Consider the following 26208-nt stretch of genomic DNA (forward strand, 5'->3'; position numbering starts at 1 on the left):
TAATAAGGTATCCTACAAATTTCTTTCATGATTCCACCAGGGGTGGTATAATGCCCTTTTCACAAGATGTAAAATAAGTCTTTGATGTCCCCAGAGTGTGTATGTGAAGTTTTAGCTCAAAATACCCCACAGATATTTTTATATAGCATGTTAAAATTGTCACTTTTTGAAGGTGAGCAAAAACACACCATTTTGTGTCTATTCCTTTAAATGCAAATGAGCTGCTGCTCCCAGCACAGAGGGCGGAGCTTCAACAACTTGTGTCCTTTTACCTCACACACATGCACTGAAAATTTCTAAAACTTTTAGCCTTTTATGTTCAAACTGGAGTCAGACAATGATGGAGAGACTCAAGAAGAAGTGACAACATGTAGAAGCAACAGGACATTTCTGATTGGTTAGTTGATGAATTTAATGTAGCATATGTGTTGTTATCTTCTAGTCATTGATTAGCATGGTAAAGGGCCGTTAAAGGGGTTTATGTCAATTTTAGGGTTAGCAGCTAGTGATGTCACTAACCTGGGAGGAATCTCGTGTAGTCCCTACGAGCAGTTTGTTGTAGTCCTTAAAAAGCAATTTCTTTAAAAGAGAATATCTCCCTTTGCTTTAAACTTTGCGCGTTGTAACTTTGCAGATGCTGTTTATGCTCAAACAGCAACATTATACACTAACTAAAGTTAGAAAAGTGAAATCATAATCAACCACCCCTTTAACCTTTCAGCCCGCGCGAACAACGACGGTTATGACACGATGGCTTTGTCGGTTCAGACCTTGACGACGGAGATAAAAGATAAAATAAGCTGGTATATAAGTAACTGAAGATGAAGAATCACAGAAATTCAGAGGTAAGTTTAATTACTGTTAAAATCCGTTGTAATAATGGTGTATTTCCCAACTTTATGCCAATACGTAACTTAGGCCTCATAAAACCAAAATATTGTTTTCCTATTTAATATTATTAATGTTATAAGACTAATGTTGGAGGTTACTTACAATTTTAACCTATAACTTACACTACACACCTTATTAAACCATGGTGCTCTTGTACCTCCCTTTATTTCTTGCATAATATTTTATCTAATGGAAATTTATAGTTTTAGCCTACTCATTCAACAAAATTTATTCAGTCATAATACTTTGAAATTGCACAATTTGTTGTAGTAGCTATAGGCTTAGCCTACAGTTTTGCAGTTAGTTTTGATGAACAATATTTTCTTTCCTTGAAAACAAGTATGGAACAGGGTGAATCTTAAGCTGGGGACACACCTAACGACTAACGTTAGCTGAAATGATTCTAAGACTGAACATACTAATTACAGACTGTTTGCAACTAGCTGCTACTGCTATTGTGTCCGCGGTGTCTCCACGAATAGCCAGAAATTATTCTTGTCCCTCTGATGGAAAAGTCTATTTCATTTCCTTTGACATTTTTCCTTTAGAAACAGCAATGTTATTGAATCACTGAAAATTGCAAAAGCCTCTAGTGCCATTGCCTGTTGTTCAGTCGGTTTTTTAACTTATTTAAATACAAGACATTTTAGATAAATGCTTCTTTATAAGGTGAAAGAAAAATTGCAGTTCTGACTAATAAACACTTGAGGGCAGTAAGACTCCGATATGACCGAAGTGACGAGTCAAAGTCATAGTCATAAAAATGTCATTTTCAAGATTTAGTAACATTACTTAATAATATCACGATCTTTTCCCAAAATTGTAAAAACACAAACTTAAAAAAAAAAAATTCCTTAAAAATGTCAGTATATAATTGGCTACAAAAGGTAGGCTTACAAAATATGGGATCAGTTATTTCCACAGTACTTTCCAATAAATTCCAAACTTTGTAGCCTTCATTTGACAGCTTTACATTTTTATAAACTTTATAGACCTTCATAACTTTTATATAATACTACAGGTATTTGCAATTAACTATAAGTGCAAGCAGGCTATTAAACAGAATGCAATGTCTGGCCTTCAGAAATGTGTTTCTTGTGTTTTCAGATCCAACAGTGTGCCAGTAACATGGCCAGCTGCCAGGACGTCCTAAGGCCAACTAAGGTGTAAGTAATTTCATCCTTATTAGAGAGTAATGCTTAAAGCTTATGTAATACTGTAAAACAAACACGCAGTTCTTGCAGAAATCCGGGAAAACATTCTTGCAAAGGGCTCCTAGATAAATATTTCAGAGATGAAATGGGCTACAAACTAATCTTATTTTGAGCAGCTTTTTATTATGTAGGCTGATTCGATGTTGTATTTTCATGCATGATCTGATCTGGTGTGAAAATGTTTTTAGCAGCAGCTGTTTTAGACATCCATTTTCTCACTGTTGTGTTTATTAACCTTTCAGCCCTGTCAACATTTCTATCCATTATAATGTGGACCTGCTGTTTGTAATCATGTTGTATACATCCATGCACCACATCAGTGCATGCGACGATAGTATTCATTCAGGGTTTTTATTACTTGAAGGTCACACTTCTTATTTCTTGTTCATCATACTGTGGTTTTCTCAGCTATTTTTTGGGATATATTTTAAACAGTTACACAGAATGGAACTAGAATAATATACTACCAGTAGTGTCATAAAACTGTAAACTACTTTAAGCTCTAAAATCCAAACTTAGATGAGAGACTCTGCTGTCGGAATGATAATTATTTATCAGATTCCAAAGATGCTTTTGCTCTAAAATGGACCACATTTGCCCCCCAAAAAAGTGTGTACTGAAATGCTCATTATAGTATTAGGGAATCCATCATTCCGAAAGGAAAATTACAGAGTGGAATTCCAGGCAAAGTTTGGCTTTCCTGGACTATTTTGAAAGTTTAAATTCTTTGTTGGCACTTCATGCTGTTTATTGAGTCATACATTTTTCTATAAAAAGAAATGGATTTATTTCGGTTATAAGCTTCATGCTATATCTGACCCCAATTTCTTCTTCATGGATGGGTCAGCCTCTCAACAGATCTATTCCCCCTTTATATCTCTAAAACTGCCAGAAACGGTAATGAATTAGTGAATGACCTCGGACACAGTCACAGCACATCGTCTAACACTGGCAGGATTTCTGTGGTCATCCTAAACCATGGCCATTAATAAGCACCGCGTTCCTGTCCAACAAAGCCTACGGGATGAGAAGAAATGATGGTTTCATTCATAGGAAAGTTTCAAGGATCCAAATCGATCCCACATGACCCTGACTTTTAGGTTTGCACTTTAAGACTTTTATTTTTGACACGTGAACAGTGTTTAATAAAGCTCACTTGCCCAGCAGTTCACATTAGTTTAATACTGGTCTTCATTGTATTTCCTGTTCTCAGATGAAACAGACTTTAAAAGAGTTCAAAGGTTAATCTGGGATCCAAAGAGATGTGTATATGATAATGTCAGAGGGATAGAAACCCATTTAAGGACATAGTTTTGGTTTTGCATGTGAGCACAGAATGTTCCAATTGCTATCCCTACTTGAATTATGAATTGTCTGTTAGCCTTATAAACAGTAGTGTTTTTGTGTACTATTTTTACTGCACTTTTTGGTTCATTGTGCAACTGGTGATGTACTGACCAAATCAATGACCAAATCAATTTCAAACATCCAAGTATATGTAAGGAAGTTTACGATAATGACAGACACGGTAATGAGACATATCACTTTCCAAGTAAATAAATGAATATGAAAAAAATAAATATGGATTTAGGGTGTTGATAGAATTATCTGCATATTATCAAAAATGTGAAGTATTCCACTATAACGTACAAAACAATTGTAGTACAGATCAGTTTGTGAAGAATTTTAGCCCATTTGTACAGTCCAGATGCCGAATGATCCATATAATGGCTGGAATGAGATACTTTCCTGCAGTGATGCATTTTGTCTTCATCAAACTTTCAATCCTACTTTATGCCATAAGTTTAACTTTCATCTCATCTGTCCATAGTGCATTCTTCGAATAGCTGTCATGGATCATCCAGGTGGTCTTTGACAAATAGTCATGGTGGCAAGCCTGGGGTTATTTGTGACCTGATGTATTGGCTATATTTCTTCCTCTTGCACTAATTTCAAGTCCTGTGAAGACTTACAACAGTGCTTGGTTTCTTCCATTTGTACACCATTTATAGATCTATATACATTTATATCAAGTAGTTGTGTAAACCTTTTCCATGGTCCAAAAGGCCTTTAAATCATGAAGAGTGTGCTCTAAGTCTAAGATATCAGCCACTAAAGGTAATGTTAAAAATGTTTTGTTCGACAAAGAGGTTAATTTGAGTCAGTTGTTCTTATCTGTTTTCTGATTTCATAAATTAAACCAATCACCTTTTGCTATCAGTAAATTTAAATGAAAATCAGCTCACATTTGGAGTAATCTGAAACATAAATTAAATAAATACATATCAGATAAAATAAAAATACTGTATTTATGCTCAATTACAATTAAAGTGTCCCCCACAATACTATTAGGATTCAACAACACGTTTATGACAGCGGCATCATCCCGGAAAGTCAGTGTGGATTTTGTGCAGGCCGTGGTACTATGGACTTGGTGTTTACCGCTAGGCAGATTCAGGGGAAGTGCCGAGAACAACACGTGATCTTTATATGATCTTTATTGACCTCATAAAGCCTTTGACTCAGTTTCCCACACCAGGCTCTGGCTTATTCTGCGTAAGACTGGATGCCCAGAGAATTTCGTAAACATTGTCCGTTCATTTCATGATGGCATTGCTGGTCAGGTGCTGGATGATGGCGAGCTGTCTGACCCATTTGGCATCTCCAATGGCACCAAACAGGACTGTGTGCTCGCCCCATTTTTATTCAGCATCTTCTTTTCCATGATTCTGTCCGTGGCTTTTAAGGACTGCGACATGGGCATTCCAATCCAGTTCCGCACAGATGGCAGTGTTTTCGATCTACGCAGGCTTCAGGCTCACACAAACACACATTCCGCAATCTGCATGACCTCTTGTATGCAGATGACTGCACACTGATGGCGCACACCCTTACCGAAGCCCAGTCACTTTTCGATCATTTTCGAACTGCAGCTTCCCTGTTTGGGCTCACTGTCAGTCTAGCGAAGACAGAAGTCATTCTTCAAGCAGTAAACAAGTTAAACTCCAATCAAACGGTAATTACTGCTGGTGAAACAGTGCTGTCAGCTGTTGACAAGTTCTGCTACTTCGGTAGCATTCTCGCAGCTGATGCGACAAAAGCAAAAGCTAGTGTTGCTTTCGGTCGACTCGACTGTCCAAGAGAATATGGGACGAGCACGGCATCATGGCAGCATATAAGGCAGTCATCCTCACAGTTCTGTTGTATGGATCGGAGTCCTGGACCATTTATCACCGGCAGATTGCCAAACTTGAACAGTTCCAAATGTCTCCGTCGTATTGCACGTCAAATGGCAGAATAAAGTCCCAGACCTGCGGCATCCCCTGGTATTGAGGCCTTCCTGCTCGCTGCACAGTTTCGCTGCTCTGGACATGTTGCACGTATGGCAGATTCACGCCTGCCGAAGCAGGTTTTCTATCGCTAGCTTCAGAGCGGCATGCGCTCTTAAGGAGGGCAATTCAAACATTACAAGGATGGTCTCAAAGCCAATTTGAAACTATGCAACATGGACCCAATTGACCTTGAACAGATGGTTGCGGACACGACATCATGGCGAACACAGTGCCATACTACCAGACCATACCATCCTTTGAGTCCAGCCGGATCACCATTGCAGTAGACAAACGACGCCGAAAGCGCAATACCTTAAAAATAACAACATATAGCCAGTTTATGTGTGACACCTGCGGCCGGCCTTGTACTTCGATCCTCGCATCAACAACAACTGTGATGTGATCTGTCGTGTCAACACTCGACAGCTCAGACCATTATTAGGATTGATGAATTTACAGATTAGTCCATATACTTTCAGACAGTCTTGAATTTCTTTTGTGATTTATTTGGATTCTTTAGCTTTTGTTTCTATATCACAAGGATTTGACAAATACATTTTTTTCTCTTTAAAATGTCAAATAAATATATTTAGATAAACATCTGTATCAATAGATTTTTACTTTTATTTACATTATATCTTGTGTGTTTTTATTTAATCTAAGCCTATATGTGAACTGTGTAACAAATCATCTACTGCTACAGAAATAATATCTTAAATCAGTACTTTGTTTTCTAGTAAAAGTAGCCAGTCTTAAAACAAGATCAATTGAATTGCTAAGAAAAAATGTGCAATACATTACAACTTGTCTTTTTAGAGGCTTATGTTTTTTTACCCCGCTGGCAAATTTTGTACGTAAAAATACTGATTAAGAAAATGATTTTTACAGAGTATCAGAGGACTGATCCTGAAGATTTGTATATACTTCAGTTATAAATCAGTTCATTTCAAGGCACTGTAACCTGATGTCATTTTCTTTTTTCTTCCTTTATCATTCTTATATTTGTTATGACTTCCTATTATCCTTACACAAATGTAAATAGTGCTCATAAATAATTCCAGCTGTTATTGAGGAACTGAAAGTGTTGCTGCTTTGCGCACCGCATATTTTGTCAGCCTGCTTATTATTCAATATGACACATTAAATATACAAATCAGTCCATTTGTATACCTGTACCTTATGTATGGAATGTTAATGAAAGTCAGATATTTGTCCAATAAGGAAGGAATATCACTGTTTAGTCCAGATTTTTCTGTCTCTCCCCTGGATGTAGTTTCCATGCATGGATCACATCATTTATCTTCTTCCTCAGTCCTTGCCATGCAAGCTCTGAATCTGAAGAAGACTTATGGCAGAAAGACTGAAATTGCTGGCTCTAAGGTTAAGGCCTTGATCTCTTCTTCCTCTGCGGTTAAGGCTTTTATCTCCATCTCTCAGACAACAGAGGACAATTTCAATAAAATATGTTTATAAATTATCTCAGTATTCTTTGGAGTTTAATGAAGTTTAAATCCTGGTGGATGAGATCAGCCTCATTATCAGTGGTCCCTTTTTGCATAAAATCCTCATGAAATGATCTTTATGTCACATATTGGTACAGTTTGCTCATTAGCATACCACTCTTCACAGTTAAAACAGCATCTTCAGCTACTCTGAATAGAAGATGTAGCAATATCTCATGGCAACATGTCTTCCACATGCGTAGGACAGATACGCCCGCATAAATCACCACCTCTGCTGACACTCAATTTTATTTTATTTTATAGGGGTCAGTACTGGTTGTCCTTGGTGGTGGAGGTGTTTATATCACTGGAGTGGTCGTGCATCGAGCTCCTGCGGGGCAGCTTTGGTCGACAGCGCAGTAGAGCGAGAAGTTCACGCGACACGCTGCTGGAAAAGGCTGTGTAGATCCACGGGTTCGTACAAGAGTTCAGACTGGCTAACAACATCAGGATGGTGAAAGCCATTCCTGAAAATGAGGGAGAGGGGTAGAGAAAGTCTAATCAATTTCAAGTCAAATATCATAGAGGTCAAGTTATTGTCCTCATTTAAGGGCTATTACTAATATAAACCACATTAGAGACGGTGACACCTTGAAATGTGCTGATCTAAGAGAGGTTTCAAAACTCGACTAGCATAAAACCTTGTTTATACTTGCGCGAACACTCACCCCAGCTAACGGAATGTTCTCAGAACAGTTTCTCTCAAAGTTATGAGCAAGCATTATTCAAGGAACGTTATCTGGTCTTAAATAACATTATCAAACATTTAGCACAAAAATTGTATGTATATATCATTCATAGAACATTTTTCTGAATCATTTTAGTTGGATGTTCGTTTTATTTTTTAAACGTTAGTACTTTATATTTGTTTCAGATGGTTCAGAGAACATTCAAAAGTAATGTTCAATGTTAGCAAAATGACAAAATGTAACATTCCCTTAATGTTCATAAGGGAATAACATTCATAACCAAGATAAAAAATGTTTTTAAAACAATTAGAAATTTGATTTTTTTTGAACGTGCTGAAAACATTTGGAAATAATGTTTTCATAACTTAATGGGAATGTTAGCAAGAACATATTTTTGTTAGCTGGGGCCACTCTCAGCGCCTCAAGGCATTTATAGTTTATATTCGCAAAACAACAAACATACTTCAGAACCAAATCAGTAGGGTATTTACATTGTTCATTCCAGTGTTTGTTTAGTCATGTAGGGTTTGTTTATGACTTTTACAGTAATTTTATGAAGTGCACGTAATACAATTTTTGATGTTACTCTTTATTTTACACAGTATAAAGTAAATAAGATCTTGTTAAGGATTTTTATAATGAAATTAAACTAAATTAAATTTGTTGTAGTTTTACACTACCTCAAAAAGTTCAAGAACAAATTCGAAATTCAAAGTCATCCAATTTGTCCTTTCTACTTATCAAAGAATAATTGTTTCATGATTTCCACAAAATACTAAGCTGCACAACTGTTTTCAAAATGTATAATAATAATGTATAATAATAGAAAATTACTTGGGTCCCAATTAGAATATTAGATTGATTTCTGAAGGAACATGTGACACTGAAGACTGGAGTAATGACAGCTTTGCCATCACGGTAAATTACATTTTAAAATATATTAAAATAGAAAACAGTTCTTTTAAATTGTAATAATATTTCACAACATTACTGTTTTACTATATTTTTAGTGTTCTAATAAAAAGATTAAAAATTCTTACCAACCCAAAATTTGGTAGTGTATAGAGCTTACACTTTAACAAAACAGGAAATAAAGAAATGGAAGGCTTCCAAGCAGAGATTAATAATAACAACAAATATATTATAATTTCATTTTCCATTGTGGGAAATTCAGTTAGAAAATCTCTTATACTAAACAGTTTATATGACATTCAACTGTTCAATCAATAGCAGTATGTTGCCCATTTGGCTGCACGTAAACAGCTGAAACAAATCAAAAGCAGCTGGAGTGGGAACACAGATGTATTGCAGCTTTCAGTGGTCTGGTTAGAGATATCAAAATCTGGTTAGTAATGTAAGAGCAGCAGGGAATGGAGAAGGGTTATTTATTGGTGTGAAGAAAAGGGCTTTAAATATGGATGTGTCTCTAGAAGAACGTGAGATGAAGAGATGGTGGGCATTTGCAAGTAAACACTGACTTGACTCATTGCATTGACGGGCTCTACATTTTCAGAATAATTTGCAACCATTCCAATACACTTCCACAATCCAATGAGTCAGTGCTCTTGTAAAGGAATTAATTATACCCTTTTTGAACAGCCAAATGTCATCACTGAGTTGTACCTCATGCTTTACCTCCAAAAATGGCTATGCTATATCCAGTACTTTGTAGTAACTGATTACATGTAATCTGTATCAGATTTCAAAAAAGTACTTGTGATTAGATTAGATTATATTGCATTTTAAAATGCTCGTAATCAGATTATTTTTTATTGATATATAGTACAAAATAATTCCATTCAAATTCCAAACGATTTACTAACTACAATTATCTTCATGTAATTTGTAATCAGTTATGGACTACAATTTGTAAGTAATCTACCCAGCACTGGCTATACATTTCTTGTGTCTTTAGTTTCTCACCTTGGTCAGGGGGGTTGGGGTCCCAGGCAGCCCACAGCTGTACAATGAAGAAGGGTGACCAGCACAATGTATAGACAACCACAATGACCAGAGTCATCCTCACTGTTTTAGACATAGCTTTCGACACACCTGTAAGAGGTGGATGGAGAGGGCAAGGTGGGAAAGAGGGATTTGATGAAGTATTGGATTCTTCAGTAGTTGTCCTGTGTGGAACAGAGTATCCATGTGATGTCTGGAATGCTGCAGAGTTGCTCCAGATGGTGTGTGGGTGAGTCTGACTGTGAGGCAGCACATCAGGAGATGAATTGTGAGTCTGTGAGGCTAGATCATTGGAACTGTAGCCATCCTGACAAGATTTACCACAACAATCAGTCACTGGTGTGTCCTCAGTGTTGCAGGTGTGAGAATGGGATGAGCCACTGTTGATTTTCTTTTTATGGAGTTCTCTTGCTTCTCTCGGCATGTGTGAGACTCTAGCTTCGCTGGCCCGCTTTTTGAAGATGGGAAAGTGAAAAATGACCAGGTTCTTCTTCATGTCAGCAGAAACCACACGTTCTGATTTCAGGTAGATGTTATCATGGATTTCTTTGAATATTCGTACCTAGAGACACAAAAATAAAAGATTACATTACATAATTTTTTTAACATGTTACTTAAATTTTACATTGCACATGCTTTATTCTGTTCTAGGTTATTACTAAAGATCACCACCAGTAGGTGTCGCTGTTCAATACACATACACATTGACACACAGGGCCCTATCATACACCAGGCGCAATACGGCGCAAGGCGTGACGCAAGTGTTTTTTGTTAGTTTCAGCCCGACTCAGTTATCATTTTCACGTCCTGCGCCACATTGTTTAAATAGCAAATGCATTTTGTGCGCCCATGGGCTTGCTGGTCTGAAAACGAGGTGTGTTCAGACGCATTGATAGCGCGTTGCTATTTTGAGGCAACTGAAATAGACTGCGCCATTGACCAACTGAAACCTGGTTTAAAGTCAATAGGCCCTATTTTAACGATCTAAGCGCATGGTCTAAACTAAAGCACATGGCGCAAGTGCACTTAGGGCATGTCCGAATCCACTTTTGCTAGTTTAACAATGGAAAAAATGGCGCACCCGGTGCATGGTCTAAAAGGGTTGTCCCTATTCTCTTAATGAGTAATGGGTGTGTTTTGGCGTAACGTACAATAAACCAATCAGAGTTTCATCTCCCATTCCCTTTAAAAGCCTGTTGCGCTCGCGTCATGGCGGATTCGCTATTTACATGGAGGAATTTGCAAGCAGAAAAACAACGCTTCTCTAGCAAGGAAACGGATCTGCTCGTTCACGAGGTTAAAGCCCGAGCAGACCATCTACAGGACAAAGTGTACGTGCGTTGTGGACCCGCCTCTCAAGTAGGTACTTATTTTGAATAAGTAATTACATCATGACCACTAAAAAAGTACGTTCTATGAATGTGTCACGTGTGTAGTATGAATGTAATCTGCACGTACTACATTCACCATTTTTTTCATTATCCTGTGATCTAACAGCGTCAGTTGCATCGCTTCACTGCCATTCATAAAACCTCTCCCGTGGCCTCATGGGATAGTAAAGTGTCCATCCTATGCACACTTCAGAATCTCTCCACTTAACATGTCATATTCTTACAATTTATTTATGTTAAGTAAAGGGGGACAGTACTTGTGTGTCAACAATTTTTGTGTAAACAAATGTATTATAATAGGCCTATATAATTCCAAAAAAGGTGGGTCGCAGCTTGATGACCATGGGGAAATGTGGGCAATTATGATTTTTGTGATAATCATGCAGCCCTACTTCTGGGTACTTTTTGCCTACCCTTTTATGAGTACTGTGAATTTAGACATACTTCATTTGGTAGGCTATACTGTTTTTCATCTAGGGAAGTATGCGATTTCAGATGCAGCCATAGTGTTGGGTCAATCGAATTGTCTTGAATCGTTTGAGAACCCGAGCCATATGAATTGGTTCATTGAAAAGATTCACTCAGATTGGCTCACTCATTCGTCAAACGTACACTATGTAACTTTTTTTTAATAAACAAAACTGCATGCGTCTTACAGAAGAACATTGTGAACGTCGCATCATTTTGATTTCCCCGGCAAAAACATTTAGAGTCCTTAACATAAAAATCAGTCAACAGGCTTTAATAGACAACCCAGGAAGTCGGGGGTAGGTCTCTCTTTTTTCTTTGTTCTTTTTTTAATAGATGAAAATTCTTACATGTAGCCCTTTTAAATCATTTGTTAAAAAAACACTGATTTGTTCTTGAAAAAAAAACAGCACTACTCTCAAAACAGCAGTTCTCAATTCTGGATTATCTTGAAATTTACAGCATGGAGCTGTAATTCTGGTGTGTTACATAAGGAGCATGATTCTGGTGTGTTACATAAGGAGGATAATCCAAAATGTGCAGTTTTGAGAATTACTGCTTTCTAGTCTGTAGCACTCATTTATTTAGTAAATGGTGGAGAAAACCTCTCTTAATGGAAATCTTGTTTATAAACTAAACCCAGATGGGACGTTTAACAGAAGTAAAGTCACCAATGAATCTCAAGTATGAAATATTAACTGCAAGTAAAACACCCCATTATTTGTACAAACATTCATAAGAATGTCAAAAGACATCTGGAGGTCAGTGCCAAAAACAACTTTACACATGTAAGTGTGGGGAGTTTTTCATTATTGCAGGTTTTTGTTTAGTTTTTTGGTATTTTTTTCTATGTATTTTAAGGAATATAGAATCTTTTTTATGCCAGTAAAACATTTGCTTAAGGATTACCATGCAGGTGTTTAATGGTCAGACCAAAGGTTGAAGATTCTTGCTAAATGTTTTTAGAAAATGTTTGTTACCAAAGACATATTGTCCACACTCAGTGTGAAGCAATTTTAGGTTTGGGTTATGCACAGTGTACTTTTTCTTAAATAAGACTGGCTTGCTGGGAACCGTATCAGCTGGTGGAAGGAAAGATCTGCACATTAGAGAATATCTCTCCTGAAATAGAACTTTACTGACCAAAACCCCCTGGCCAGGTCAGAGAGCATAATCTCACCAAACAAGCATTGTGATACATGTCATGGGATCCGCCTCCCCTCAAATGATTGTCACCCCAGCAGCTCATGATTTATTAAAAAGATAGCAAAAGTTCTTTTCTCAAGATCACCACTGAGACATTTCAATAGTGTTGCAGGAATGAGTCCTAAAACCTGAAACCTGTGTTAACACAAACTCAAGATATATTTTCATTTGAAAAAAAAAGTGTTGTCAACAGCTTAGTGGTGGTGACATTGCAATAGTGCGATTGTGATGTTTTTTTTATAGCCTTCTGGCAATTGTATTAAGGCTTAAAAATTTTCTTGATGAACAAAACATAAGAATTATACCATTTTGTTGGTCAAAGAGCTTATTTTTGGCAATAAAACAAAAGCCTATATGGTAAAATTACATGTCACATGGATTACTTTAATGGTGTCTTTACTACCTTTCTGGGGCTTGAAAGTGGTAGTTGCATAGGCTGTCAATGTAGAGAGAAAAATCTCTCAGATTTAATTTAGAATATCTTCATTTGTGTTCTGGAGATGAACAAATGTCTGCTGGTTTGGAACGACATAAGGGTGAGTAATTAATGACATAATTTTCATTTTTAGGTGAACTAACCCTTTAAAACACAACCCAATACAATTCACAATTAAAAATACGAGTAAAACACCTGTGAAAAATTCCTTCTTATTAACACGGTAGATTGGACTGTATTTATAAGAACTAATAGAGTGTAGAGGGGGTAGAACTAAACTATAATTTATGTTGGCTCATCCAAGAAATGAAATCCCTATGTTGATTTTTTATGAAGAAACACTATTGATAAAAAACTCAAATACAGTAGTTGCTTTTAAACTAGGCCCACTAATGGTAATTCTACTGTGAATTTGTAATGTCTAACTAATGTCTTCACATTTATGTTTTTTAAGGTGAATGCGGAAACTGGGATTAGAGACAAATTAAATGCACTGGCATCAGCAGTACCTGACAAATGGTGATAATAAAGGTAGGAAGCACAAACACGGCTACAGTCATCCAGGTGACATAGGCTTTCAGCCCCCAGGATTCGGCAAAGTGCCCCCAGCATTCAAACACTCCTGGAGAGACCTCTGACCTGGAGAAAATAAACACCTGTAGGGAAGACAGCATTGGGAAAATATTTTAAAATAGTTCCCTTTGTGTTTCATGGAATGAATAGCACCATATCCGTTTGTAATGACTTGAAGGTAAAAATATGGCAAATATTGGGTGAATATTGTATAAGAATGCATATTCACTGACTGATACTTCCTATAACATTTTAAATGTTGTAATACTTTAGTATTACAATACTTTAGTATTGACAATCATAATACCTGTGGCACACTGAGAACAAGGGCTAGACCCCATGCTACCATGATGGGTGTATTCCAGCATGAAACTGCCCCTCCTTTGTAAGTCTGCAGGGGGCAGCAGATGGCATTATGGCGGTCCACTGTCATAGCAACAATCATGTAAGAGGATGCAAACATTCCCACAATCTGCAGATATTTCACTGAGCGGCACAGCACGTCAGGACCTTGAAATCTCTCTGTGATAACCCATACCAGCTGCGGGAGCACCTGCAAAACAGTAAACTGCTGTTGGCAAGTCACTTAAAAGAAATAATGCCAGGGTTACCAACTTTGGTTACCTGGCTGGAGTGAGATTTTGAATACAAGGCTTGAACCAATCACAGGCACCTATAGGAGGTTTTGAGGATGCAACAATTCATTTTTGATTTTATCTTACCAGGTTAATGTTGTACAATATACACGTCTTTTTTTTTACTTTTCAATTGCATGCTGTTTAACTACCTAATATTACTTGAAGAGTACCGACAAGTGATATTTCCTACTGCCAATTCATTAAAAACATTAATAATAGAAAAATAAAAAAAGCAAGCAAGACAGATTTAAAATCACTAAATTATAGATAACAAAAACAAACCTAACAGGTCAAATGTTCTGCAGGAACATAAAGTATATTTACTTTCTTACATAAATTTAATGTCAAACAACAAATATTTGATGAAAATAATATTTTAGTCTAAATTATTGCACTAATTTTTTGTTGAGCTCCGCCTATTTGATACTCATGCACACGCGTCTTTGAAATTTAACCACGACTTTTGCATTGTCTTTGTCATTGTCATGTGTTGGCAACCCTGTAATGTTTTGCTAAGCATTAAACAAAGTTCAGCTCACCTGAAAAAATGCCACCACAAGGTCTGCAACACACAGATTGACCATAAATAGGTGCATGGGTGCGTTGTATTTGCGTCGCCTCAGCAGAACCCACAGTACAAAGCTGTTCCCAAGTGTTGCCAGAGCGAGAACCAGACCCAGAATTCCAATCTCGGCTTGAGCCAGAGCCATGTCCCGAATCGAAACTGGACCAGGCACCTGAGTGCGGTTTATTGAGCTGTTTTGAGTGACCAACCAGAAGTATGATCCTCCTCTGAAAGTGCTGTTGAATTCAACATGCTCAGAGAATGCCTCTCCTGAGAAGGTCTCCATGCCTGCAAGAATTGGTCACAAGGAGGTATGATAGATGATTTGTTTCAGAACCCATATTTAACATTGGACATCAAGTGGCAACCCAGAAGTTAATGTAAATGGTCTTGAAATGTGGAAATGTATTAAAAACATTAAAAATGAATTGCATATGCAAAATTATTGACGTGACGGGCTGAATAGAAAAATGGGTAACACTTTACAATAAGGTTTAATTTGTTAACATTAGTCAATATATTAACTAAATGTCAATATGTTAATGTTAGTTAATAAAAATACAGCTGCTGTTCTTTGTTTGTTCATGTTACTTCACAGTTAACTAATGTTAACTAATGTTAACAAATACAATTTTTATTTGAATAATGTATTAGTAAATGTTGAAATACACGCTGTAGAAGTGCAGTTCATTATTAGTTCAGTTTAACTAATGTAGTTGACTAATGTTAAGTAATGAAACCTTATTGTAAAATGTTAAAAATACTATTTTGCTATTTTAGCTATTTTCTGAATTACATAAAGCACATCAGGTGTTTTTTTTTACAAACACTGAGGCAGATATTGTATTAGTATTAGCACGTGCAGAGGAATTTGCACTCTATAAACATATATATGTACACACACAACACATGGCCATCGCATTGCAACTCTCATCATTAATCTTGTTTTATGATATTTTGCCACTCAGTTAATTAAGCAATTTCACAGACACACAAAAAGCAAGCAAACAAATCTGCTTCCTCTTCCACTCTTTGATTTGGTTTATTCCCCATGGCTACAGTTTTTTTTTGCAAAATAAGTCTGTCAAGTCCTCTCTTTTTTGTTTTCTTTTCTAAATTTTCCCTGACTTGACTTGACTCCTACTATCCCACCCAGCTTAGTCCATCACATTCGCTCCCCATTAGTATCTCTCATCCCTGATTGACTCCATAAAGTCCTCCTCCCTCTGTTTTTCCGTTGCCCATTCCTTTACCCCATTTTCTATCGCTTCCTCTGTCTGTTATCAACTGCTCCTTGATCCCAATAAAAGCTGGTTTATTTTCTTAACTATGCAAATAAATAATACAAATAAAAATATCAGTTGCAAAAATGAGACTGACAGTTTGAGAAAGAGTGGTAGCATGAGACGCTGGGTTAAATAAACAGAGAGGAGGAGGTGGGGTGAGCAATCGGATACAGGGCATGAGATGAGAACACAAAAGAAATAACTATAGGGCCATGCATACCAATACAAAGTTTGCCCATATATGAGAATAAGAAAGGCTATGTTAAATGGGAACAATTGTCATCTTTCTTATTGACTGATGCTAGACCCAACACATTAAAAACAGTAACTATTTCTAAATGTAATTTTTACTGACAAATGTATCCAGTGCTCCTTTTACAGGAACATCTCCCCGCTCTAAAAATGCTTGTCATTTTAATAGAAAAAGAATGAAAAATGCTATAGAGAAAACCTAACTAAGTTGCCAAAGTATGGTGTAATTTTTTTTAAAAATAAATTAGATTCAACAGGACGACATATGCAATGTTATTGTTAAATAATGCTGTATTATATACCAAGTTCTGTTATGAAACTCAAGATGTTACGGGTCAATTTGACCCATTTTGATTTTTGAGTTGTCTGAAATACCGGTTAACCTATGCTTTTTCTAATTTAGGGTCATGAACATGCATGCAAAGTTTCAACATGCTGATGTATTTTGACATACACACATAACTACTATTACGTTTGTGATGTTCGTGGGTCAATTTGACCCGCATATTTTAATGTTCTAAGGCAAAGAGGCAAAGAAATGTGCTTGCAGAAATTGTATACGATCTTGCTGTTCGTGGGACAATTTGACCCATATAGGCAACTGTTCAAAAGCAACTGTACAGACACAAAAGCAAGTGTCTACTTGCTCTGCAGCAGCAGCAGCCGCGTAGCAGATCTATTCAGCCATGACCAAATACATTAACATTGTCATATCCACTATTGTGCTAAACTCTTCAGAGAGTTGTCATGATAGAAAGATTTATATCATTTATATAACACTGTATAAATAATGAATAACTGTAATTATTACTCAAAATATTATATTATATTTAATAATACTATACATTCACTTTTATACGTGCAAATATAAAATTATGTTTGTTAAAAATCATGTTTGTTAGTGAAAGAGTCCCCTATTACTTTTCAATGAAAACTGTAAAAGGACTTTGTGGACACATTATTATTATTATTACTATTTTATTTATGGTACAAAGCAGAGTAGTTTACTATATTAGGAACTTTGGAGAATTAACATTTAGGCTCATGATATATATACAAGCAGCTAAATACCATCCCATAATGCATGAAACATTATCATCATACATTACGCAGTGAATCTGAATGGATTTTATAGTGTGTAACAAAGACACAATGGTGATAATTAATCATGGACTGGTTAAACCTGGATACTTGATAATACCTATTAATTCATTTCATTATACTTTGAAATTAAATTAAATTAATTATACATTATATAGTCCAATCTAAAAAAATGAGGTGCCTATTATACAGTTTCTGCCTATCCATCTCTTTATCATGTCTTTGAATCTACCTTTCCCTTTGTTTCTACACATTTTCTCCCTTCCTTTATGTTTCTCATTCGATCTCTCTCTTTCTGAAAGACCATTGTTTTCCAGCAATTGCTTCATCTTAAATCAATGTGAGGTTCCTTTACACTGCTTGTGAGCTGTATGTCTGTGTAATTATCTGGGCTTTGGTGGTAATATAGTATTCTGACAGAAAATCAAATTCAGATTTTTTTTATTTAGAAAAAGAAATATTGTAAAAATGATATTAAAATGATAAAAAAAATTGTAAAAAAAATCATTTTGTAAAAATGATTTACATTTGCCTTTGTACATTGCCTTTAATCAGTGATCTGAAAGTAAATTTTATTTATTTATTTTTTATATTGAACCATTTAACTCTTTAGCCCTGAGTACTGGTCTAAATAATATAAGAATGTTTCATTTAGAAAAGTAATTTACAGCACCTCATAAATAATACCTGATAATATCTATCATCTGTCATTCTACTAGCACCCTATACTTCATTCTCTTTCAGAAAATATAAATACTAAGATTGCGAAACTCTTGTTTTTTACAAAATGAGGGTTTTTTTAAATGTCTTGCGCTGTCTTTCCAGGTCCAGTCATAAATAAAAGCGAGTGTCCTTGTCACAGCTGTGTTTGAGGTCATCCTCTGAAGCAGCTGATGCATGAGCTGTTCGTTTTTTACCCTTGCTTTGACATTTTCTACCTTTCCTTGAATCCCTTTCCCTCTGAGGAATCCACTAATATCGTGCAGCAGAAATGTTGACCTAGACTAAATATAGCTGATGATAGAAAAAAGCACTTTGCTTTTGCCAGCCGCTTTTTTATGCAGAATACTTGAAAGTGTTTTGAACGTGGTTAGACAGCAAAGGTATTGGTGTGATGGTGTGCTTGGACAGATCACCTCAGGTTGCTCCAAGACGACTGGCCATGAAATAATTGTGCAGTGAGTTGTCTTATTAAATGCATAATAAGTATGGCTTATTCAATTGGGAAGGCAGTTTATCTTTTTGAAAATGGTCAGTGAAAGGAAGTGCGTAAAATATGTTTATTGTCAACCTCAGGATGTCAAACTTAAACGAGCTGCTTTATTTAGCATTGAGAATTTTTTTGTAAAAACCATGCAGGTACAAGCTTAATAGTATGTTTTTTGGTCATTAAAATTAGTTTAAAAATTAAAAATAGTTTTGGACTATGATGTGAATATTGGTTCGACAGATTATGTAAACATTATGATATAATGACCATTATGATCGTTTTAATATTAGGTAATAATTTAGCAAATATATCTAATAGTTATCACTGCAGACAATGTTATTTGCGTCCTTTAACATTACGGGACACAAAATTGTACCATATTCAAATAAAAAAAGATTTGATTTTATGGGAATCATGATACTTTTGCACTTAAAGAGTCTGAAATTAACTAATTATATTGTCACGATTGGGTGGTTGCAGTATTAAGCACATGACAAGGGAGAATACAACGAGAACAATATAAATCACATATACTCAGCAACACTCTGGAAACACGGAATTAAGCACTACCACAGGGCTTAAAAACACAGGGAGTAATCGGGCGAGTGGCTGGCGAAGGGCAGGAAACAGGAGGAGATGATGGCGGGAGAGACCAGGGTAGCATTGACGGTGGGAGGAGCCAGGGAGGAGACGAGAGCAGAAGGAGCCAAGTTGGAAACCAAAGCACAGCCAGGACAAATGACCACAGCGGAGTCGAGGGAGGGAGGAGCCATGGTAGAGACTTGGAAGGTGGATACAGGTGCATGACAGACTTAGACAGAGCTGATGGAGGTGGAGACTCAGGTGGTGTCGAAGAGACGATGAGACCAAACGTCACCAGATCTGGAGGCCGAGGCGGAGCCGCAGCGATGAGCGTCCGAGGTGGAGCCAGGGTGCCGGGGAACTGAGGTGTAGCCAAAGGGGTGGAGGGACGTGGCGCAGGCAGAGCGGTGACTGACCAAGGCATAGCCGGAGGGCGATGGTCCCAGGTGGAACCAAGGGAGGGACCAAGGGAGGGAGGAGCCAAGGTGGAGTCAACTGGTCGACAGGCCGGGGTGGAGTGAAGGGCTTGGCGGCTGGCTGTGGAGCCAGGGGATCCCCTAGCCAAGGCGGAGCTGGAGCCTGGAAGACCCAAGTCAGATCCATGCAGCAGAGTGGAGTCAACAAAGTGGGAGCCGAGGGTCTGAAGGGAAACAGGGGAGGCAGGGCTGAAGGACTGACTGTCTTTAGTAGAGGATGTATAAGAGGGAGGCCGCGTGGGATCTTTGGAGACACATGAGACTTGGAGCAGAGCTAGACCAGTGGAGACACAGAAGACTTTGGAGCTGGGTGGGTCCAGTGGTGACGGGAGACTCAGGGAAATATCCTCTCGCACTTCCTTGTAAAAATTTCTAGAGGCCATATGCAGCTCACCCTCAGCATCTGGAGTATGGGGGGGGGGCTCCATTCCATTCCCACAAACTTCACGAGGCCACCTACTGGCACGGACAATGTTGCTGGTTCACACACCTGGTCAGCCTCTCTGTGGGGCTCGTACTCCACTGCAATGATCAGCTCAGGCGTCCACTCTGGCGTCGCGTCAGGCTTGGGCTCTTCGTCTGCGCTGGGCTCTGGCATAGGCACCGTGCAGTGTGTGGGAGGATATTGTATAGTGTGTGGGAGGATATTGTATAGTGTGTGGGAGGCACCCGGAGTGGGGCTGGCGATGTCCTCTGCAGCGGGACAGATGGTGAACGCCAGTCTGTTGTTCCCCAACACCCACTCCACGAAAGTGGCGAAATCCCCCTGAGGACCGTTCACAGGAAGATACACAGTGGTTGAGGCACGCCAGATCTAAAAAGTCCCTTGTGTGGTTTTTTCTCCTTCTGCTCAAGATAGAGCATCTGGACGGCCGGCATCTGGATGGTCCTTTTAAATTGTCTTTAATAATAATCTAACTAGGAACACACAGGAGAATCGCAGAAATATACTAGAAAAACACACCCACTTAACCATAAACAGCAGTGAACCAAGAACAGAAGTTTAAATATATAGGGAGTAATGAGGTAACTAGAGCTGGACGATATGACCTAAAATAAAAATCTTGATTAATTGAACATTTTACCTCGATTACTATTAATGAAGGTTTTTTTTTTTTTTTTGCCCTCATGGGTCACTGACAAGGTTTGTACTGTAAATATGCTCGACTATTAAAGGTGGGATATTTTTTTCTAATGAAAGAGTGCATTGTTATCTTTGTGATTTTAAAATAATTGAAGAAAACATACTTTGATGTATACTTGAGTAAGTCCTAACTTTGAACTGGGACTCGAACTCTGATAAATCACAGGTACAGCATTGACAATGAGTTTCTGCGTTCCTAATGTTTCTCTGTGCGCGCAATCTTCACATGATGTGCGAGCTACTGTCTGTATCAGTGTTTGTGTGCCACAATGCATCAGCGCAGTAGTTCAATATAATGATACATATCCGAGGGTCTAAAATCGCTTCAATGTTCAAACTGGCAAGCCTTTAAACATACAATTAACAAACTATCATGAGGATTCACGAAAGTGATCTCGCTTCGGGGCTTGTGGACTGTCTGCCTGTGTGTTGATTCGGTGTTCGAGTTTGCCTCCATGTTGCTTCCATGCCGCTGAATGTTTTTAAGGGGAAAGTATTAACAGGATTAAAAAAAAGGTTACTTTTCGATCAATCGTCCAGCCCTAGAGGTAACTAAATGAAAGACAGGTGAACGTAATCAGAAACTATAGAAACAAAAAAGGATCAGGAACACAGGTAAACTGAACCAAACTGAAACTAAACAGAACTAAAGCCTACACCTGACAAATATATATTAAGAAACTTATTTCTCATTTGCACATGTAATTGTTTTTAAGTGATTGAGCTTGGCTAACTTTTAATATTCATTTATCCTTATTTTCACAGCTCTTATTTTTCACTTATACTGACAAACAGAATAATTTTTTTTTTGCAAAGTAAGTGAAATAGGAATTGAATTGGACTTCCGGAAATTGGCCAGAATATCAAATATACAATACGCAGGTCGTAATAATTGCTCAAGATGGGGAGCGTCAAGAAAACAGGTCAGGTTTCAACAGTTTTGTGCGTCATTAAAAATTGAATTTATTTCCAAAATACTTTCTTAAGTTTTATCTTCCAATGGCTTACGCAATTGCAAATTAATTTTCCGGGTCATGAATGCCTATACATGTCATGTATCATAGTATTCAGCACCTTATTAATTTAATCAACTGCACACTAAAATATTGCGTCAGCATGTTTCCAAAACCTCCCTGTTGGATTTCAACAGCTTCTCACTCCTGATAAGAACATCTTGGGGAACCTCCTGCAGAATGAATGGTTTCAGAAAGTTCACAGGGACCATAATAAGAGATATTTTCAATTAATCTGTCATGATAAAATAATAATACATGACCTTTATCTTCATTATTGCATTGATTCATTTTTCATTCTTAAATACTATATTATATCTTCACTTATACAAGAGCTACCCAAAATAGCCAAAAAGGTGAGGGAAAGCTGGATTTTAGATCATGATATGGGCATTATCTACACACCCGATGTTTAAATGCTACTGCCCTACCAGCTAACCTTGGGTTTCCTTTAGGCTTTTACTGACACCATCAATCTCATGGCCTTAGATACTCTTACTGTTTGCAGAAGTTGAAACTAGGAATAGCAATGCAATGTTTATGCCATATAACATTCTCCATGTTCTGAGAGATTAAACAGTTAGCGGATAAAGCAGCATTTTTCTCATACAGTGACCACATCACAAGTCTGCAAGAGCAAAACTCATCAATATGGCACTTAATGTGAACAAATTAGTTTTGCTTTGTTTCCACAATTCAAAGTAGTCATTTACAAACTAGTATATGGGTTGTTGACATGTCCATGAATTTTTAAGATCAAAATGTACATGATTGTGTAGGAGAAAGTCTTTTAACCACTTTTAAAAGCCTTTTGAATTTGTAAAAATACACACTACACACATTCTATGTAGTCTCTCAATTAATGTGAATTAATGTGTCATGAAAACGGCATATAATTCTAAAATAAGTAGCAATTAAATTTGGCTATTTAAAATAGTTTTAGATTCAATATGTCAACTTCCCACAAGTATTTCATGTCAACACACAATTATTTAGTTTATCCATATGTGTGTGAATGTATATTTTTGTGCATTCATTTCTCGCCTCACCTTCCGTCAGTGCATGTTTCTCACTTTAATAGAAGTTTGTCTTTTATTTTGTTGCCCTAAAACAAATAAATAGATCAGGCGTGAATCAAATAAAAATGGGAAAAATACTTTTCTATATTTCAAAATAAGTTATCAACAATTCAATAGGACATTCATTCAATATGACTTTTCTGGAGAAAGTTGTGGAGGGAAAAAAATCTAATAACTGCCCAGCACATAAAAACTATATAGTTCTGTCAGTGTGGCATGCATACTCCCATTCTAATGGATTCGGACAGAGTTTGCCTTACTAATGCTGAATTATTCTTATTATTCAGTAAATAACTTTGAAAGTGTTCTCTGGGCACTTTTAAAATTACATTAGTATTAGAACTATTTTATTTTCATATTATCCCATACTCTGAAAACATCTGTATATTTCTTTATATTTCTTTATTTCTTTTCTTTTGCATAAATGTTTAAAAGGATGTTTATTTATTTGTATAGGCAAAACAAACTTAACAAGAAAATATTTTTTTGCAGTGCATATGCATTTTATAAAAAAAAAATTAAAAAAACTTACTCTGTGTTCTTGAATCAGCAGCAATAATCCATCTGTTTTCTTCAAAGCTGCAGTTTTGCTTCGTGATGGGTAGTTGACGTAAGAGCTTCCAAGCTGCCTCTGAAGAGCATTGAGATATTTCACCACCCTTTGTGAACTTGTAAAGCTGTAGTTTCGCAGCTTTCACCCGAGTTTATGTTCACAGAATTCAGAGCTTCATTTCTTCAAGGAGCCCTCGGATAGAGGCACGCAATTTATTCCAAGAAATGTCCCACCGCTCCTGAGACTCTGCGTGTCTGAGCTTTAATTTCCCACATTACATGAGCACCGGTGCACTGATGGCGTTGAATTTGAGTCTGGCTTAGTATAAACATATCTCTTACATGCACTCGCCCTCTCTCTTCCTTTGCTCCCTCCCTTCTCTCCTTTTCTCAGGTCTTGTGTTGTTAGATGAGGGGAGGAGCCAATATCATGAGGTGTTCTTATACATCCATCTCCACTGTGACACAGATAACAGATAAATAGAAGCTGAGAGCTCTTTGTCATAACTTGTGCTATAGTGACAATGTTCAGACTTGGTGATCTGTGTCAATATTTGCTTTCATATTTACATTAACCTCCTCTGGGTGTGACTGCACTCTTGAATTGTTTTATTCCGTTGGACTAATAAGATGCCTGATTAACATTCACACAATACACAATGTGTTTCCATATGTGTAAATTGTGAAATGTCTTTGTATGTCTTCAGCTGTTTGCCGATTATTTTCTGCCTTTAAAATTTTCAAAAATGTACCTCTTTTATAAGTTTCCCAGTTGTGGCCCTAATCTTTTAGATATATTATATATTTATATATACGTATATTATAATATATTATGGATATATTATAAATTATATATACATATAAATTAATAGGTACAATTATTTAAAATTAGATAATAACAGCCTGAAAATGCTGAAAATCAGGCTCTGTGGTTTTATGATTTTTTTTTAATAATCAAGTTATTGTGCTCATATTTTCCGATAAAAGAATGATATTCCAATTCTGTCACAAAAATTGTGATGAAATAGATTGAGATTTTTCGAATTTCCCTCATTTTAAGTACATTTTAAGTAAGGTTTGTTACTTAAACAAAGTAACAAAATCCCCCCCCCCCCCCCCCCCCCCCCGGACAGCACGCCAAATACGCATTACACTTTACTCCCTCTAATTGTATGTAAGTGTGAACTAGTGAAACTGGTGTTATGGGGTGATACTTTGTTTGTGACACTTTCATTTACAAATAATATACATAATATACTCAGATGTTGAAACAAAAAGTGCTACAACTCTCTCTATTTCGTAAAAAATAAGCTTCCTCTTTGAGCGACTGATAAACATACTGTTACATACTGAAAAGAGCCACAATTCAAGCCTGAAAGAGGAAAAAATAGACAGATGGGTATGTGCATGGTGACTTATTATAAAACAAGAAATACTCCCAAAGTTGTCAGGGACTCCAAGTACTGCACGGGACTTCTGCTGAACATATCACACTCAACTACATGCTGTGTCGGTCTCTCCTGTTGTAGTGGATTTGGACAAATATCTCGGTGGCAGAATACATTTGCAGCACAAATCAAGCAGACATGGAGCAAGCTGCAGTTATTTCCCATCATCAGCAGATTTATTGAAGGGGACATTTCCAGGACCCCGTTGGACTGGAACGAGGGCCAGATCAGAGCAGTTCCACATCTCACAGACCGTCTTATGGCTTTTTATAGAGTCAGACCTTCTTCTGTGGCCAGAAATTAAAGTGTCAACTGTTTTCATCTAACAGAGCATCTGACTGGCAAAGCATGCGTATGTGTGTCATCGGCAGACTTCCTTCTAATAGAAGTGCTGAAAGACCAAAACTTAACAACCAGACTCTCACAAGATCAGGCGTGAAGTTTTAACGTGTTTCTGCCAGACAATGTTGAAAACATATGTGATCATTTGCGTGTGACTCTGTTGACCAGTGACTCCGAGTCAACACCTGGTCTCAGATCTCTTTGGAGGCTCCTGCTCCATAATCCAATGCTTTTCAGACCTCTTGCAAAGGAGAGGGAGAGGTAAAGTATGTGAGGCTTTTGTGTGGAGGCTCTGGAGGCTTTACAAGGGGAATGCAAGGAGACAACGCTGAACTGACAAGCAGTAAAATCAATGTAAGGTCTCTTGTGAAAAGACATGAAATACAAGTTCATTTAAGTCATTTTCTCCTGGGCTTTCTGGTGAGATGAAAGGGGCACTGAATCAACAAGTTTAGACAAAAGACCTTATTGACTGTCCTTAGTCTGAACCACATTGTTTTATCCTTAGAAATATGTCCATCCTTGATGCAAGTTGCATCACAAAGGTATGATATAAAATGTAGTTCTTAAAAATATTTGCTTTGGATTTATTTATATATATAAATTATAAAAGTAAAAGGTAAAACAGTAAACAGAAGGAACACAGAACAAGCCTACAGACCAGACCAAGTAACTCAGTGCAAGGTTAATTAAAGGAAAGTCAAGCTCAGAAAGGAAAGGCAAACTCATTATGCATTAGCTAATGTTAACATATACACAGATATAATAGATGTTCTCATTTTAGAAAATATATGAGGACTGTGTGTATTAAAACTGCTTTTACAACATAAGTCGTTGGGCCATTGTTAATCAATCA

General features: G+C 37.1%; 1 protein-coding gene and 1 long non-coding RNA gene across 3 annotated transcripts; one reads left to right on the forward strand and one right to left on the reverse strand.

Annotated features, from left to right (window-relative positions):
• Positions 1-319: 319 nt before the first annotated feature.
• Positions 320-13598, forward strand: LOC307146234. Its single transcript, XR_013819079.1, has 3 exons — positions 320-397; positions 1999-2057; positions 13546-13598. It is a non-coding gene; the product is annotated as an uncharacterized lncRNA (long non-coding RNA).
• On the reverse strand, positions 5862-23923 carry avpr2aa (arginine vasopressin receptor 2a, duplicate a). 2 transcript variants are annotated; one of them, XM_079850114.1, is made up of 7 exons: positions 23543-23923; positions 22981-23036; positions 14842-15155; positions 13972-14217; positions 13601-13747; positions 9552-10152; positions 5862-7406 (listed from the first exon to the last, which is right to left on the reverse strand). In XM_079850114.1, exons 3-7 carry the CDS (start codon positions 15151-15153, stop codon positions 7207-7209), a joined length of 1506 nt encoding a protein of 501 aa, XP_079706240.1. In that variant the 5' UTR covers positions 15154-15155; positions 22981-23036; positions 23543-23923; the 3' UTR covers positions 5862-7206. The 2 variants fall into 2 exon arrangements, with proteins under 2 accessions (XP_079706240.1, XP_079706241.1); XM_079850115.1 differs by lacking the exon at positions 22981-23036 and having other exon boundaries at positions 23543-23909.
• Between the last annotated feature and the right edge of the window lie 2285 nt (positions 23924-26208).

This window comes from Squalius cephalus, assembly GCF_949319135.1.
Source record: "Squalius cephalus genome assembly, chromosome: 18".
Classification (NCBI taxonomy): domain Eukaryota; kingdom Metazoa; phylum Chordata; class Actinopteri; order Cypriniformes; family Leuciscidae; genus Squalius; species Squalius cephalus.

What these genes read in the sequence shown, in the direction of transcription:
- avpr2aa (XM_079850114.1), bottom strand. Translation starts at nt 15,153, where the DNA reads ATGGAGACCTTCTCAGGAGAGGCATTCTCTGAGCATGTTGAATTCAAC. An exon ending in TTATTATCACCATTTGTCAG is followed by an intron (nt 10,153 to 13,600) that starts GTACTGCTGATG and finishes TTGTGTCTCTAG; the next exon opens with GTACGAATATTCAAAGAAAT. An exon ending in CCCCAACCCCCCTGACCAAG is followed by an intron (nt 7,407 to 9,551) that starts GTGAGAAACTAA and finishes CCTCATTTTCAG; the next exon opens with GAATGGCTTTCACCATCCTG.